The following is a 17,481-nucleotide window of genomic DNA, read 5'->3' as shown; positions in this document are numbered from 1 at the left end:
GTCAGAAGGACTTTTTAGTTGCGAAGTTGACCAGGTTTGATGATATCAGCTCCCATATTCTCGCCACCCGTCCAAAGAAGACACTGAGCAAAAAAGAACAAACATTCAGAAAAAATGTGTTATTATAACAACCTCCACCAAAAAGTCAGAGATTGAAAGAGTGAGTACGAATCTTATGGAAGATGGATGATCCATCAGAAAATCATTAGCGAAGTAGCCATTTCTAATCAATACTTCTTTCAGTCAATTCCTTTCCTTTTGAAAGACTCAAGCAGCAAACCTTTAGAGAGGAGGGTCTGAGCAACACTTTAATAAGAAAAAGAAAAAACAAACTGTAAAAACAAAAACTATAGTTGGACAAATAACTGACTGACGCAGTTTGCTGCTTGACAGTGCTACCCATCTCAGCACTGCCATACGGACCGAGAGTTCTTCTGCTTGATTCTTTTTTGCTAATTTATTACAGATGCAGAGGAAACAACAAGAAGGAAAATATTACTTACGCTTTGACCATCTGTTGGTGGCTTGCAATGCTGTTGATTTACATGCTTTATAAACTACTGCCATCAAGTGGTGGATTTGAACATTACACATTGTTTTTATTTGAGTCACTCCTCCCATAGCACAAAATGCGCGCGGGCACTGACTCCATATTTAGATTGGTTTTTGCACAGCAGGTGTAAGGCGATAGCAGAGGGGTAAGTATATGTGTCCAGTCCATGTTAGCTTTATCCAAATGAAGTATGGTGAATGTTAAGGAACATGTCCAATCAATGCCAAATTTCCGTGGATGATGAATTGTACATGTGAATCTAAAGCACTACAAGCTATGAACAGATGCTTACAGGGTAAGTCCCATATTGTGTTTCTAACATGTGTGGCTGTAGATATACACATGCTTTGCATCAAATATAAAGTAGTTTCATGACAGCAGCGGCTAGCGGGCAAATGAGGCAGATGTTTGGAATAACGTTCTTAAGACAATTTGGCCATACATCGCTTGTGGGGGGGCTAATAAGTGCACACAGTAATGCTTTGTGAATATGTGTGGTGTTGACCATGTTGATTCCCTACATATATCAGCTAAGGGGAAGTTATCCAAGGATGCCATTGTAGCCCTCTTCAGAGTAAAGCGCTGTAGAGAGCACTCTGTTAGCCTTAACGTAACAAGTCTGAATACATCTTACAATCCATCATGCGATGTCTGCCTTCGAGATTTGCTGACCTTTGTGAGGCCTAACATAAGCAACTAAGAGCTGGTTGGTCCTGTAAAAAGACTTTCTACCATCAATATAATACACGAGTGCCCATTTCACATAGAGTGTATGTAAAGCTCTCTCTGCAACAGAATTTGGTTATGGAAAGAAAACGGGCAGTTCAATAGAGTGATTCAAATGGAAAGGTAAAACAACCTTAGGTAAGGACTTGAGATTAGTACAAAGGACCACGCTGTACCAATGCAACTGACTTAATGGCTCTTAAATAATAAGTGCCTAACTCCATAAGAGAAGTTGTAGCTATGAGAAAAGCTCCCTTCTGTACAAGAAACTGGAATTACACTGAATGTAGAGGTTCAAAAGGTGGGCCCATGAGCCTAGTGAGAACTTCATTTATTATAATTGATAGGCTTGAGACCAATATATCAATCCAGGTCCTCGTTAGTGACTGTGTTCCTCAAGATGACATCTTATCTGCACATTCCACCTCAGGGCGTGCATTCGAAGCAGACAAATGTTTTAGAACTTTTCAAGCTTCTAACAGAGGATTAGTTTGGAGAACTAGCCTTGAATATTTCAGCTGCGTCACCTCAAGACCTATTACCTCACAGGGTCTGGAAAACTGGCAGGAGAGCTCTTCCCACAATTATGGATTTTTTTTTTGCCAATCCTTGCATAGCGGGATGGATCCAACAGCCTGGAAAAGAGCAATAGTTACTCCTTCTAAAAAAAAAAAAAAAGTCATCTTTAGATCCCACGTTATTAAGTAATTACAGGCCAATATCTCTTCTACCATATCCCGTGAAAATTCTTGAACACTTCGTTAGTAAAACTTTCTCACTATCTGGAAGCTAACCAGATTTTGGAAGAAGAGCAATTTGGGTTTCGTCCAGATCACGGAACTGAAACTGCTCTACTTACTGTTATGGATGAACTTCGAATGCGAGCAGACAAGGGTCATACAGTGCTATGGACCTTGCTAGATTGGTCTGCTGCTTTTGATGCAGTCAGTCAAGACATTCTTTTGGCCAGGCTCTCCTCAATTGGAATTAAGGGCTTGGTGTCAAAGTGGTTGCACTCCTATCTGTCTGATAGACAGTAGGCTGTGTCCTTTCCTCCTTTTTGCTCAGTATTTAAGGCCACTGAACATGGTGTCCCGCAAAGGTCCTCAATCAGTCGCGTTCTATACTCATCAATATTTATAGGAGCCCACTGATCTCACTCATCAAATCATATAAAATTAATGTGGTTAACTACGCTGATGACACCCAATTAATTTTATCACTGGAAGGAGATCAATCAATGACATTGGACACATTTCAAGATTCCATGAATGAGATTACAGTTTAGCTCGAATCCAATTCATTGCAGTTTAATGGAGACAAGACAGAGCCTGTGCTGTCCAGTGTCTAACGCTCTGGACCCCAGTCCCACCAAATGTTTGGCCAGCATCTTCAGATAAGGTCGTGGTACCGTCAGAGGTGGGGGGTAATTTTTGACAGGAAGCTTAGGTTGGAAGGTCATGTCAATAAGACAGAAGGGACCTGTTTTTCCTTTATCAGAGCACTTTGGAAGACTCTCTTATTAGTTCCTATCTCTTCTAGAGCATTGGTGATATGAAGTGTGATTCTAAGCAGACTGGACTATTGCAGTGCCCTAATTCTAGAAGCCCCGATCTATCTAATTAAGAGGCTCAAGAGAGTTCATGCAGTGGCAGCTAAATTGGCCCTGAATAGGCCGAGAAGATCCTCTGTAGCCTGGGTTCTAAAAGATTTACATTGGCTACCATTAACGCAAAGAATAATGTTTAAGTCCCTCTGCAATGTTTTTAAATCCCTACACGGCATTGGATGGATCCCCATGCATAAGAGACTAACGTGGAATGCACCCAACAGGAGCTTACGCTCCTCCTCAGCCAGGATGGCTAGGGTTGCCAGGTTTAGAAAGACTTGGCTTGGGAGTACTATAGCGCCAGGATACCCATTAGGTGGCAGTGCGCTTTATAAATAAACAAAATAAAATTAATAAAATAATAAATAAGTTCCACGCATGTGCTGGAGGTGGTCTAGAGGGTATACCCCTCAAGAGACACCTCCATAAAAGCTTTGACTATAGGGATTTTAAAAGTGGATTATTTGTTTTACATATATGCAGATATGGCTGCCAAGTGCAGGTGTACATTATATGCTGCTTCTACCTTCTACAGATGGGGGATGTGGGGAATGGATTTTTTAAGGGATGCAAGCAATGTTCAAAGAAGTAATGGACAATATTCTTCTACTTGGCAGCGTAGCAAGCATGAGTGGTCAGTCTACGAGCCTCACATGATCTAACCATACACTCCTTTAGGAGGTTTAAATATTCTTATTCTAGGACCACAGGTGCTAAATTGCTAGTTCTGAAGGATAGTTCTAGCCTCCGATTCCATAACTTGTGAATTCCCCCAGGTGCCAGACTGAATCCGAGACATTTGTTTTAGCGATACCCTTGCGCACTGGTAGGTGGGGGGTCATCTGGCTCCGCTTGAAGCCATCCTGCCCAGCAAGCGAAACCGGAGCTACTTATAATCCCCACCACTGCAGGCTGACATCAGTTGCTTTCTTTCTGCACCTTTCGATGCAGATCCAGAACTCGTTTCCCCACTCTTACGTCTTGACTAAAAACATTCCAATTCAAAATTTCTACAGTGTGCAAGGGATATATATGTCAGTCCCTAAAACAACAGGGTTTAAACCTGATGAGGATTATCACAAATGCCTGTGACTGACACTCACCAGGAATGTCTCTGGTGTCTTGGGTCCACATATAAACCAAGTCTTGTGAAGACTGTTCTAGGTGAACCTGAAGATGATTTGGGGACACAAAGCCAAAGTCTACATCACGGAACTTTGGTAGGAAGCAAGGAAAAGCTGTTTCAGATCGAAGTCGTTGGTACAGTCCCGTTCCCTCTCTTGAGGCTGTTCCCGTGATAAATCGTCTTCCCACTCCAGGTATTCGGTTAAGTACAGGTCAAAAATAAAGCATAAGAAGTCAAAACAGAACTCCTACTGAAGAACTGATTCCCCAACTTGTCCCAATGCGACCAGAGTTACTGGCGGTGTTGCGTCCACCACAGCAAGTGAAAGCTTTGAAGGAGGCCATGTTGCATATCTTTGGCACCGTAATATTACCCTTTGGTGGGCCTTCTGGTACCATGCATCTGAGGAGGCCTCTGGCAGATCAGTCCCCAACGCCATATGTGCCTCTCAACCCTGCAGCGGGCCCAGCCTGACTCCATGGCCTCATCTGTCCCAACTCTGGCACCACAACCCACGCCGATCACTCCCGCATCGAAACAAGCCCAGACGCCAGAGGAAAAACTAATTGAGCTGTAGGACTCATAACAGAACTGGCTAAACTTGCATCCTCCTTCAATTTTGCCTCAACCAACACAGTCTCTTCTAGACTCAGACACTGTCAGAACGGACATTCACTTCACAAACTCTTTCTCTCAGACCACAGCCAAAAAGGCCTTGATGATAATCAAGATGATTACCAAATCTATGAGGATGATAATTTCTATATGGCTCTGCAGGAAGCCAGTGGGCTGAATACATCCCTTGACATAGGGTTGAATTCCCCCCTGGCCCTTCTTCTCAAGAATCGGCCTGTTTTGCATGTTATCTGCCATGCTGTGGAAGTTCTTGATCTCAAATTACCCTCTGCAAAAGTTAAAACAGATGTGGTCACTGAAGTCCTATAGCGTAGGCAGACATGAACCACTCTTTTTTCCCCCCCGGAGTTTTATATAGCGTGAACTTGACCCAAAGGTATCGAAGCGTTTTACATGAGCACCAGTTGCGGTACACAAGGTCACATTCATTTTTGTTGGGCACGGGGAGATTAAGTGATTTGCCCAGAATCACAGGATGATGAGCTGCTCTGCCGAGACTCGAACTGGGCTCCCCAGCTTCGAGGTCGACCGCATTAGCCGTAAGGCCACATCCTCTCCCACTGATACAACTGGGTACAAGGGTCAAAACCCGTTCCTGCCTGCCAGTAAGTAGGCAAGTGGCAAGACACAGACCCATGCCAGGAGACCTGGCCTTTCTGTTGCAACACGCTACATTGGAAAGTTTGGTGGTACAGACGTCCACAAGTAGACTTAATTCAAGCTCATTTCCCACTACACCTCCAGACAGGGAGTTCAAATGTATGGAGGCTTATAGGAAACAGATGTTCTGATGGATATTTCGAACTACAGATTCCTCACCTTGTGAATACCCCCAAATGTCAGACTGGATCTGGAGAATTTTACCAACAATTTACTCACACCTCAGTAGGTGGTATTGTGCGGCTCCACGTTAGGCTCATCCAGCCCCAGAAGTGACGTCAGGGCCACAATATAGTCATCACCTCCGAGCATCGACATCTGTTCCTTTCTTTCAGCGCATTCCAACGCAGATTTATACGTCGCTCCACCAATTTGTGTCACTTGAAAGAAAAAACTCTAAAATGTTTCCAGTGAGCAAGTGACATCTCCACGTAAAATGATACGGTTCAAATCCTGTAAAGAATGCCACAAACAGATGTCTGTGACAGACTCACACAAGGTCTTTCTCCGCTTCTAGCATGACTCGTAGTTGTGCAACAAATGCGTCTAAATTAAACCAAAGGCCATCTGGGACCATAAAGCCAAATTCTACATCACTAAGCACCCTGGGAAGGTTCAGGAAGGCTTAATCTCAATCAAAATTGAGGATGCGTTCTTGGTCCACGGTCGCTCCTGAGAGAGATCAACTCACTCCAAATTTTCAGTTAAAAACAAAGAAGGGGAAACAAACCCACCACAAGATGTTCATACTTAGCAGCCCTCCCACACCAGCTACACCATTCTTGTCAGGAGTTTTTGTGTGGATGGCAGGTTACCTCCAGATCTCAGTCACCCATCATGGAACCGGCCCCCGCTCTTGTTCCCGGCTCCATTGGCGAGGTTACAGCAGTTTCAAGCTCTTAAAAAAAGGTTATATTGCAAATTATTTTTGGTACCTTTGCAGAGCCCTATGGTATGCCTTTTGGCCCCATGGATAGTACTGGATGTCATCTTGGCCCCCATCCACAAGAACAGTCCATCCTAGACACTGGGAGAGGGCTTGGATTACTACTCTTCATAATGACTGCAAGCTAAATCAACCAATAGGTTGCTTTTTGTGCTATGTTTAGCCCAGCAAGGACTTGCTGTAGTCACTATTAAAGGTTGTTTGTCAGCCTTGTTGCCTTTTTTTACGTTGACCAAATCAACTATTGTTGTTCACATCACCTGTTGTGGTGCATTTTTTGAAAGAATTAACCGCATTTCCACTTAAACCATTTGTGATGCCACAGTGGGACCTTAACTTGGTTCTCCCATTTTTGACATGTACCCCTTTCAAACCAATGCACAGCTGCCCTCTGCGCCTTTTGACTCGAAAAACAGATTCTCGTAGTTATAATGTTGGCTTGTTACATGAGAGAGTTTCACGTGCTCCAGCAACCATATACCACTTTTTTTTCCAGACTAACTGGTGCTACAGACTAAGGTGTCATTACTGCCCCCGGTTGTGTTGCCCTTTCAGGTCAGAAAATCTATCACTCTTCTGGCATGCTTTGCTCCACCTCATCCCTTGAAAGAGAAAGAAAAATGCCACTCATGAGCTTATGATCGCACCATAGACAATGGGTGGACGATTAGCTCTTTGTGGGGTTTGCAGGCGTAAAGAAGGGTAAGGCAGTGCAGAAAGAGCAATTTGCAGGTGAGCAGTCTTCTGCAGCAAAATCTGCAACACACTGGCTAAGAAGCAGCTCCAAGAATGCTTGAGAGTTGATTCCATCAGGGCCAAGGCTGCAACCACTGCAGCACCATGTGGAGTGCCGGTCTTAGATTTCTACCAGGCTGCAATGTAGATGTCTGTTCACAAATATTGCCTTTATAGCCAACTCTGTCCAGAAGGACACTTTGTCCGTTCAGTCCTGCAGGGCTATTTGGTCTGAGCTATTCAACATGCCCACAAGTTACTCACCTTTGGGTAATGCTCTCTGGTGGATACTGTAACTGCGAATCTCTCATCGACCAGCCGACCTCCCCTCCCCACTCTATGGAGTGGACTCTGTTCTGCATCTTAAAAAGGTTGCAATTTAGAGATCTGCACACTATTTGGATAAGTCAATGGTGCTGTGTAAAATGACATGGACAAGGTTCAGATAGAAACAAATTTAAGCATGCAGGGATGGCGGCTATTCAGGACTCCTGCGTCACTTCTGGTTTGGGACTGAGTCAATGCAGAGCCATAGGACGCCATTTACTAGCGCGCAAAGGAGTTGCTGATAAAATTCTCCATATCCAGACTGGTTCCTGGCAGCATTCACAAGGAGAGGAATGTGCGGTTAGACAGAACCACGAGAAGCATTAACGAAGGTAAGCGATTTGGTTGTTTAACAGCCTACGGTACAGGTGTCTGACTATGCCCTCATGTTGCATGACAAGGCCTGGACTGATGTGTAGAGTCTTGTGCGGGCTGATAGACCTCTCTAACAACATAGCGTACCAGTGCTGTATGGCCCAGGTTGGTGCCACCAGAATGAGGGTCATGCAGACATGCCTCATTTTCCTGACCACATATGTGAGTAATGGGAGAGGTGGGAAAGCATATGCAAATATCCCTGACCAGTTCATTCATTGTACATTGCCCATGAACTGTAGGTGTGGATACCTGGAGGTGATGTTTGGGCATTTCACATTTTCATAAGTGGCAAAGAGCTTGACAGATGGGATCCCCACTTGTGAATATACAGTTGTGAGATGTGCGAGTGCAGTTCCTATTCTCAGAGTTGTTGTGGAGGACCTGCTAAGAAGGATGCAAAGTCATGGTTTACCTATTAGTAATGTTCTGCCAGGAAATGTATGTTGTAGTAAATCACCCAGTGCAAAATCTGTTGGCCGGGATAAATAGCAGAAGGGAAAGGCTGCTCCCTTGTTATCCATCTTATAAGGACTACCTTGCTCCAGACAAGTGCATAAAAGCATTGGAGAATTATGGAAATGGCTAGTAACTCCAGGTAGTTGATGTGTCAGCTTTGTTGAAGTGGGCTCCATGTGCTTTGTGCAGTTATTTCGCCAAGATGTCTGAGTCATGCTATGAGCAATGCATCACTTGTAATGGCTCCATGCGGAACAGTGTCCAAGAAAAGGCTGCCTGATAACAGGCTGTTGCCGTTCCACCACAGCAGAATGTGTTGGCTTTAACACTAGATCTCCCAATTGTCCCTCTGCTTGTGACTGATGACTGGTGAGACACTGCTGTAATGAAACGTGTAATCTGCTGTGCAATACTATTGTTATAAATGATGCCTTCATCCTGAGCATTTCCATTATAGTTTTTTTTCTGCAATGGGTAAGCAGCCTGAAAAAGAGGCAGCAGCTGTTGAAATGCATCATCTGCTGGTAGGGGCATGCCTTCCCTGTAACAACATTTGGGACTAATGCTAAAAACTGTTGGATCTGCTGAGGTTGTAGGTGGGAATTCTTTACATTTACTGTAAACGCTAAATGGTGTAGGAGACAGTGCTGTCTGAGTGTGTGCTACATACTGGTTCCTTCTCTTCATGAGCCAGTTGTTGAGATGAGGAAAGACGTATATGCCCTCTCTTCTGTGGGCGGCAGCAACAATCTCTAAACACTATATAAAAAGCCTTGGGGCTGTTGCAACCCTGAACGATAGTACTGTGAACTGATAATTCTGTTCACATACCACAAACCGGAGATGCGTGGGATGGATGTGGATGTATGTGTCCTTGAGGTCTAACATTGTCAAATTCAAAGCAACAGGATGACGTTGTGCAAGATTGTCATGTAATTGCAATTGTACTTATATGGCGCTTACTGCCCCTGATGAGGCATTGAAGCGCTTTTTGGCGGGCAGAAAGCTACTCTGGAACCCAAAGGTGGATTAGTGGTGGATTAGTAGAGGGAAATACACATTTTTATTGAGAGTGGAAGACATGCGAGTGCTAGTTGGAAGAAAAGGATAAAGGATGGATAGAGGAAGGAAGAGTTTAGAAATTGTTATTTGTGAGTTCATAGTAGTAAAAGAGGTTTGGGATAAGTCAGAGAGCTTGTTACTTGGATGAATACGATAAAGGATGGATAGATGAGGGTAGAGTCTGGAAAGAGTTATTTGGGCGTTCATAGTAGTAAAAGAGGTTTGGGATGAGTCAGAGTGAAGGTAGGAGATATTTTGGAAGAGAAATAGGATGAGTCAAGAGTGCTGGTTTGAGGAGATTAGTTAATTTTTGTTTTTCCTCTATATATTTTCCTCCTGTTGCAAATATATAGATGCATAACCACACATATGTATACATAAATAGAGATTTGGACATGATACACAAATGGAGTAAGTTCTCTTACAGGATGAATTGGTTGAGCAGCCTGAAGCGGAGGATGGGCCGTAGAGTCGGTCCTTCTTGGGGATGAGGAAATAAATGTAGTACATACCCTTTCCCGGTTGGTGGAGGGGTACTGGCTGTATGGAGCCCTTTTGAAGGCGGGCTTGAACTTCCTATTGTAAAAGCATGAGGTGTTGCTGCCTGAATACCTGTCGATGTGATGATATGTTGGTGGGGTGGAATTGGAGGCAGTAGCCTTGTTGGACTACTGCAAGCACCCATTGTTCTGATGTGATTTCTGCCCAGTGAAAGTGGAAATCTCGCATCCTCCACCTGACAGGTGTTATGTAATCAGTCCCTTGGGCGAGTCAGTGATTGGGGGCAGAAGCGCCCCTTCCAGAGCCACCTCCTTTGCTGCTATTTAAGGCTGCTGCAGCCAAACATCTTGAGATCTCCATTTTTACATCGGAGCTTATTATCTTTCGTCTTACTATGTTTTAGAGACCAAAAGTCAATTTATTTTCTTTCATTCAGTATGTTATGTTATGTTATTGTAGTTTTATAGCGCGCACAGCTACTCCTAGGAGTGTCCCGGCGCGAGCAAGAGGACAGTGACACCAAGAAATTAATTAAAACAGGAGTGTTTTAAGATGCTTCCTAAACAGTGTAGGATCCTGAACAGCACGTAAGGACAGCGGAAGTGCATTCCACAATATGGTAGCCTTAGAAGCAAGAGATCTACCCCCCATACGCTGAAGACGAATGCGTGGGGTAGAGGCAAGAAGCTGAGAGGAAGATCTTAGGAGCCTGGAAGGCCTATAAAAGGAGAAGCGCTTCCTAAGATAGAGAGGACCTCCATCATAAAGAGCGCAGTGTGCAAGTACCACTGCCTTAAATTCAACGCGTTTCTTGACTGGCAGCCAATGAAGCAAGTGGAGCGAAGGCGAAATGCAGTTTCTCATAGGAAGATTAACCACCAGCCGGGCTGCCGCGTTCTGAATGACCTGTAGTTTTTTAAGTAGATAATCGGGAAGGCCAATGTATAGACCATAAGCATAGTCAAGGCGAGAGAGGATCAAAGCCCGGACCACTGTTTCCTTAGCTGATCTAGGTAATAAAGGTAAAAACTTCCGCAGAGATCTGAGAATCCCGAAACAGCAGCCTGTAAGTTTTTTAATCTGGGGCTGAAAGGACAATTGCTCATCAAACCAAACCCCCAAGTTTTTAACTGGAAGGCCAGTGCAAGAAGGAGAGGGATAGGCTGGGGGCCAAAGAGAGTCTCTAAAATGGGGAGGAAATTTACCATAAAGTAAAATTTCCGTCTTCTCCTCATTGCATTTTAATTGGGCGCCAGATAGCCATTCAAAAACTGCAGATAAACGCCCTGTACTCTGGCAGTAGAAAAATCGGAATTTCCCCATGTGAACAAGAGCTGAGTGTCATCGGCGTATGCAACAACTTTTGCCCCACATTCCTCCGCCAGCTTAACAAGAGGTGTGACATAGAGATTAAAAAGTAGAGGACTCAGCGAGGAGCCCTGGGGTACACCGGTAGTCACAGGCTGAGGATGGGACGCAAAAGGCGGGAGCCAGACCTGTTGAGACCGTAAAAAGAGAAAAGATTTCAGCCATTTCCAGGCTTGACCTGTGATGCCGATATCAGCAAGCCGAGACAACAGCATCGTGTGCGGCACGGTGTCGAATGCAGCCGACAGATCCAAAAGGATAAGGGCTGTGCTTCCCCCCCGAATCCAGACACTCGCAGATAGCTTCCGAGACCTCCACCAGGGCCGACTCAGTGCTATGGGAAGCTCTAAAACCCGATTGGGCTGGATGGAGAATTCTGGATTTCTCAACAAAAGCAGTCAACTGTTTGTTGACTACCTTTTCACAAATTTTTGCCAGACATGGAAGAAGAGAAATTGGGCGATAATTGGCGGGGTTGCCGGTATCAAGGGATGTTTTTTTTTAGCAGCGGGATGATTTTAGCTTGTTTTCATTCCAATGGAACAACAGCCTCTGAGAGGGACAAATTAACAAGTGAATTTCTCTCAAGATTAACTGTCTCGGCAATAGAGGCCAAAAGCCTAGCCGGACACGGATCTGACGGAGACCCTGACCTTAAAGATTGCAATATTTTGAAGGTCTCAGAGAAGTCCACAGGAGAAAAGGAAGAAAATAGCACCGCTGGAGTAGGACCTACAACTGGCGGTCCACTATGGCAGGTGAACGTCGCCTGAATGGACAAAATCTTGTCAGCAAAAAAGTCGGATAACTTTCCACACCAAGACGCAGAAACAGGGAGTTTGGTGGCCATAGCTTCAGGCGCCATGAAGCTCTGAACAATTGAAAAAATTTCTTTGGAATTATTACTAGCGGCCTCAATCCGTTTAGTAAAGTAAAGTCTTTTAGCCTGGCGAATGGCCTGATAATATGTCTTCTGGACATCTCTCAGCGCCTTCTTAGCTGAGGGGCAGAAGGCGGAACGCCAAGCGCGTTCAAACCTTTTACACTGTTGTTTCAACAGTTTCAAGTTAGGAGAGAACCAAGGTTGCGAGGGAGAATCTCTATGGCGACGCCGGCAGAACATGGGAGAAAGACTATCCACAGCTCGCCCAATCCAACCCAAAAAGCAAGCAAGGGCCCCTTTCAAATCAGTCGGAAGGATCACCCTAGATTTTTCTAAACAAAGCCGAAAAGATATAGGGTCAATTTTAGCAGATGGAGGACGGGAATTGACCTGTTGGTCAGCTACCCCTTCACTCACCGACCAAGCGAAGCAAGAGAGGAAATGATCCGACCAGGAGACTGGAAGCGGGTTTTCCAAAAAGATAGTGAAATTTGAGCACATAGGGTCTAGAATGTGACCTCCACAATGGGTAGGAGAGTTAACCCATTGAGTAAGTTGCGCGAGATCAACTGCATCTAGGAAGACTTGAGTATCACTCAAATCCTGTTGGTCAAGGTGAATATTAACATCTCCCAAAAAAAGATATTGTGAAAATCGGAGAGCCCGGGAAACAAGCACCTCACCCAGACCACTAAGAAAAGGACCAGCATAGCCAGGTGGCCTATAAACTAAGGTACCTGCCAGCGTAGAGTGGGCCGATAGAACAATAGAGAAGTCAAGGAGTTCACTCTGGTCTAGCGAGAGATTATTCCCCAAAGTCACCTCCCAGACATCTCTGTGAATGATGGCCACACCGCCCCCCCCCTGCCACACAGGCGATCAGCTCGGCAGATGGAATAGCCTGTTGGGGTCGCCATCTGAACAATAGGATTGGAAGAATCATTCATGCAGGTCTCTGTGATAAACAGAAGGTCGAACTGTTGGTCTAGGATAAGATCAAAAATATCCTGGTAATGTTTTACCAACGACCGACTGTTAATCAGACCAGCTTTAATCAGTGGACGAGCGTTAGAACTAATCGCTCCTCTAAGGCGAGGGTGTAGCCCTCTAGGGGCCTGGCTCAGACAAAATTGACAGGTGGTGCACAATAAAGGATGGCGGGAACTCAGATCCCAATTGGAGTTGGGATTACAAGATTTAGGTCTAAGTGCCAATAGTTCGTGGCTGCTGTATGTCAACGAACCCCCCAAACAGCCAGAGGCATACCTGGCGCTGGAAGCGGCAGGGACGCGGACGGGCGCAGACGGGCTTGCCTTAGGCGCGTCCGCTGCGCGCGTCCGCTGCACGTCCGATCGGCGCGCATCAAATAGTCGTCCAGGATGCACGACTAGAACGCCCAGACCCAAGATGGCGGCTCTTCGCGGCCCCGCGAGGGAACCAGGAAGTAGTAGGTACACACAGTTAAAAACACAAGTTAAAAACAACAGGATGAAGGAATGATGATAAAATATTTGTCAAATTTTAAAGTGCAAGTATGCGGGCAATATGAGCTCAATTGTGCAAAAACAGCAATAGAATGTGCAAAAGTAAGCAAAAGCACAGAACGCCTGACTAATAATAGCATGGTGTCAACAGTGCCTCAAGCGCTGCGCGTCCGACCGGCACGCTTCAAATAGTCGTCCAGGATGCACGACTAGAACGCCCAGACCCAAGATGGCGGCTCTTCGCGGCCCCGCGAGGGAACCAGGAAGTAGTAGGTACACACAGTTAAAAACACAAGTTAAAAACAACAGGATGAAGGAATGATGATAAAATATTTGTCAAATTTTAAAGTGCAAGTATGCGGGCAATATGAGCTCAATTGTGCAAAAACAGCAATAGAATGTGCAAAAGTAAGCAAAAGCACAGAACGCCTGACTAATAATAGCGTGGTGTCAACAGTGCCTCAAGCCTGTCCTGCCAGCATGGTAGCAGCCCTCTTAGCCTTTGTAGTAGACATCATGCTCCGAGAAAACATGCCCCAATTCCTCTTCATGTGCTAGAATCCAGAGGAAATATAAATAGGAATGTTTTCGGTCTCTTTAGAACAGGAGGACAAATCAGTAGCTGAAAAGGCATTCTGACAAATGGTGCTTCTCCTGCTGGTGTTGTCTTTTCTTACTGTACTTCTCAGATGATTAAGAGGAGGAACTGGACCGAGAGTCCTGGCCTGGGTATTTGGCTGACACAGATTTTATCTCACTTTCCCCAAAAGCTTTGAGGAGCATTTGTTGGCATGGAAGGCGTGTTTCAGAGCCAAGTTTTAACCCCAATCACCATATTTTTCTGTTATGAGAGTCAGTCAAGCACATACAAGTTCTGCATTCTCCCCATCGGGTGTTGCATTATAACTGAGACAATAACCCTCAAGCATTATTGAAGAAAATAAACTAGAGAAAAACTTGGAGAGAAACTCTAAATCCCAGTGTCTTTGGCTTGCTCTAAATAAGAAGTAAACATCACAAGTACCAATTGAAGCCTTTATGGAGCCATACCAACTGTATCCTCGACAGGAGCCATTCTGATGAGACATAGCACTCACTGATGGGATTTATGTTTTCTGTATCGGTTATTTTAACAGACTAAAGTATGCACTAAAAAGCATCAATGCAAAGGGTAATCTAAAGGGCGAAATCACTACATCACATCCTGCACTAAGAAATGTGAAACAGGAATGTGTTCCAGCTGCCGATCCTACTTTGCTGACATTAAATTCAGTCCAGCTACCCATCTATCTCCAATGTACTCCAATCAACCAATCCTATCACAACCATTCAATAAATCCGGCCACCCATTTAACCCCAATGCGATGCAATGCATTCCAGCTACACACCCACCTTTCATGCCATTCATGTATTCCGGCCACCCATTTAACTCCAAATCCGTTCACAGCGTTCCAGCTACCCACCCCCCTCCAATCCCCAACCCCACCATGAACCTGTGCGTTCCTGCTGGCCATCCAGTCCCATCATAGAATCCTTCTCTCTTATTTTTTCCGGCTGCCCATCCTTTTCTACTAATAAAATGCCTCCCAGTAACCCACCTTGTATCTCCAATAGGTCTTTGAGCTACCCATCCAATCCCATCAATTGTGAGCTCTTCATCACAATTAAATATTTCACAGTACAGGTCATATCCCACCACTATGGTTCCCCATCCGGCCAAACCTTTGAATGCCTAACAGCTGTTCATCTATCTTAATGCAACAAAATGCCTTTGAATGAGCTAACCCATCAAACTGAAAGGAAATACCTTCCATCCAATCCATCTGCCATCCAATAACGTAAATGAATATCATACCACCACCACTCAAAGCTTGTTGGTTACTCATCATAACCCACCACGTTCAGTATCTTTCAACTATCGATCTTATACAATCTCCATTCACTGCCTCCCAGCCACCCATTTTATAGCACCAATGTTCACTGCCATCCAGCTATTCAGTTTGTCCTATCATCATTAATTGCCTCCGCTACCAATTTCATCTCACCAATAATTTAGTGACTCCCAGCTATCTCATCCAGCCACTCTTTCAGACGCAACCACCAAATTCAGTATCATCCAGCCAATCACATAATCACAGAGCTAAACAGACCCTTTGTGCATCACTCTGGCCGTAATATCTTAACCCATTCTGTGCACCCAGCTTTACTCCCAACAGCACCACCAAGCCTAGCAAATCCAGTATCATCACTAATTGGTATATTTCATCTGTGAAATTAACAACACGCACCCTGCTGTGAAATTAATACGCGCAGGCATCTATACATTTAACCCCAATGAATTTCTAGGAAATCTCTTTAACCAGAAACATCCAGCTAACACCATTTACATTTGTGTGACATATAAAGTATTCTATCAAAGCTAGGCTTTTAATAAAACGTACCCTGTCAAAGTAGATCCGAATAGACCCGACATTGGTAGCTCCTACGGCTGTCAGTGAGAAGAAGCCATGCTTCCAACCACCAGTGAGGACCACCCGTTCATTGTAACAGAAGAGTTCCTTAATCCATCGGGCGACCCCCGGATTCACCGACATCAAAGAGCCTGTGAGAAAAAAACATCATGAACAGGGATATTGAAAGACTGTGCTTCTGCTTTCTAGGCCCTAGTAAAAACAGAACATTGGCAATCAACTATATGCTTGAATACACACTGAAGAGAATCAATAACGGTTTCTGAAAAAGTAAAGATCATAGAAGGCAACAGAGACAAGAACTGTTAATTTGAGTTTCAGATACTGATAACGCATTGGCCAATGCAAGCAACTGAACTATCCAAACACTGGTCTACTTTGGAGGACTGCAATTAACTAATTACTTACTTCTAACAGTGACCAGGTCCTCCTCAATTTAGACCTGTCAGGATTTATAGAAGCATTCAGTCCTGCCTGTATCAGAAATCATTACTAAGACTGGTTGAATGTCCAGTACGGCAGTCACAGAGGTTTGGGCTAATCAGGGGACAGCAATGGAGGCTATGATTGAAGGGAGGTTGGAGCACCAGTCACTGGTATTTGGCATGGGCCAGAGGGACTCTAACTAAGCCACTTCCTGGGAAGTGTAGGAAGATACTGTAGGCACAAGAAGACTACTGGGTGTATGGGGTGACAATTTCGGATATCATGCAAGTCTCCAGAATACCTGAAATTCCTAGTAACAGTAGTTTGTGGGTTACTCTTGTTCCACTCAGTTTGCATCTGCCTATTGTCCTTCCAATTTGTTAAACATTTTTTTTTTGCCCTAGGGCGGTTACATAGATAGGCCTTTGTTGTTTATTCCCCTACTACGGGTTTGTTTCCCTGGCCTGTGGTTCCATAGCATTTCTTCCTTCTTCACTACCCTTGGATGCATCTGCCACACTGCTTCTGTTCCACCAGGGGTCCTTTCAACAGAGTACCCAATTTGGTTTTACAGTGGTCTCCAGACAGCCCGGGAACTAATTACAGCAACTTAGAATACCAAAGCAAGTAAGATCTCATGTATATGTATTGTGGATAGCTTACCTCTTATCAGTATTTTTTGTAACTCACTGTCCTCCATCAGATTACATAGAGTTGCCGCACCCAGCACAATATGGCTATTTCCAAACACTATTCAATTTTTTGTTTTTAATTCTTTTTATTGCAAGTAAAAAAACAAACGCACAGTACAACATCATAGAGTGCAGCATCAAGACACAATAATACTTACTCTCCCCATTTTGCTCCTGCACCAACCTCCCCCCCCGCCCAGTCCGCTATCAAATTGCATGGTAGTCACAGCAGTTGCTTGTATCGGACTATGAATATCAGCTCCCATAAGTCCAAGTGGAGCACACAGGCACCCCCACCCCCACCACGTTGGTCGTTCCAATTCCCCCAGATTTTAGTCCATTTACCCCTGCTTTCATATACCAATTTCTCCTCCGCTAGCATGCACCAGTGTAAGTCCAGCTTCCAATCGCCCGATTCCGGTGGCTGTTCAGTCTTCCAAGC

General features: G+C 44.6%; 1 protein-coding gene across 4 annotated transcripts in view; it reads right to left on the bottom strand.

Annotated features, from left to right (window-relative positions):
* The window catches only part of PISD (phosphatidylserine decarboxylase), a 351,855-nt gene that overhangs the window by 2,791 nt on the left and 331,583 nt on the right, over positions 1-17,481 (bottom strand). For all 4 annotated transcript variants that reach the window (XM_085635874.1, XM_085635875.1, XM_085635876.1 and 1 more), the window contains one exon: positions 15,892-16,052. In XM_085635874.1, coding sequence (XP_085492000.1) covers positions 15,892-16,052 — 161 coding nt within the window. The remainder of the gene's footprint in view (positions 1-15,891; positions 16,053-17,481) is intronic.

Source organism: Triturus cristatus, chromosome 11, assembly GCF_964204655.1.
Source record: "Triturus cristatus chromosome 11, aTriCri1.1, whole genome shotgun sequence".
NCBI lineage: Eukaryota > Metazoa > Chordata > Amphibia > Caudata > Salamandridae > Triturus > Triturus cristatus.
Note: the sequence above shows the minus strand (reverse complement) of the source record. Positions and strands in the feature narration are given on the sequence as shown.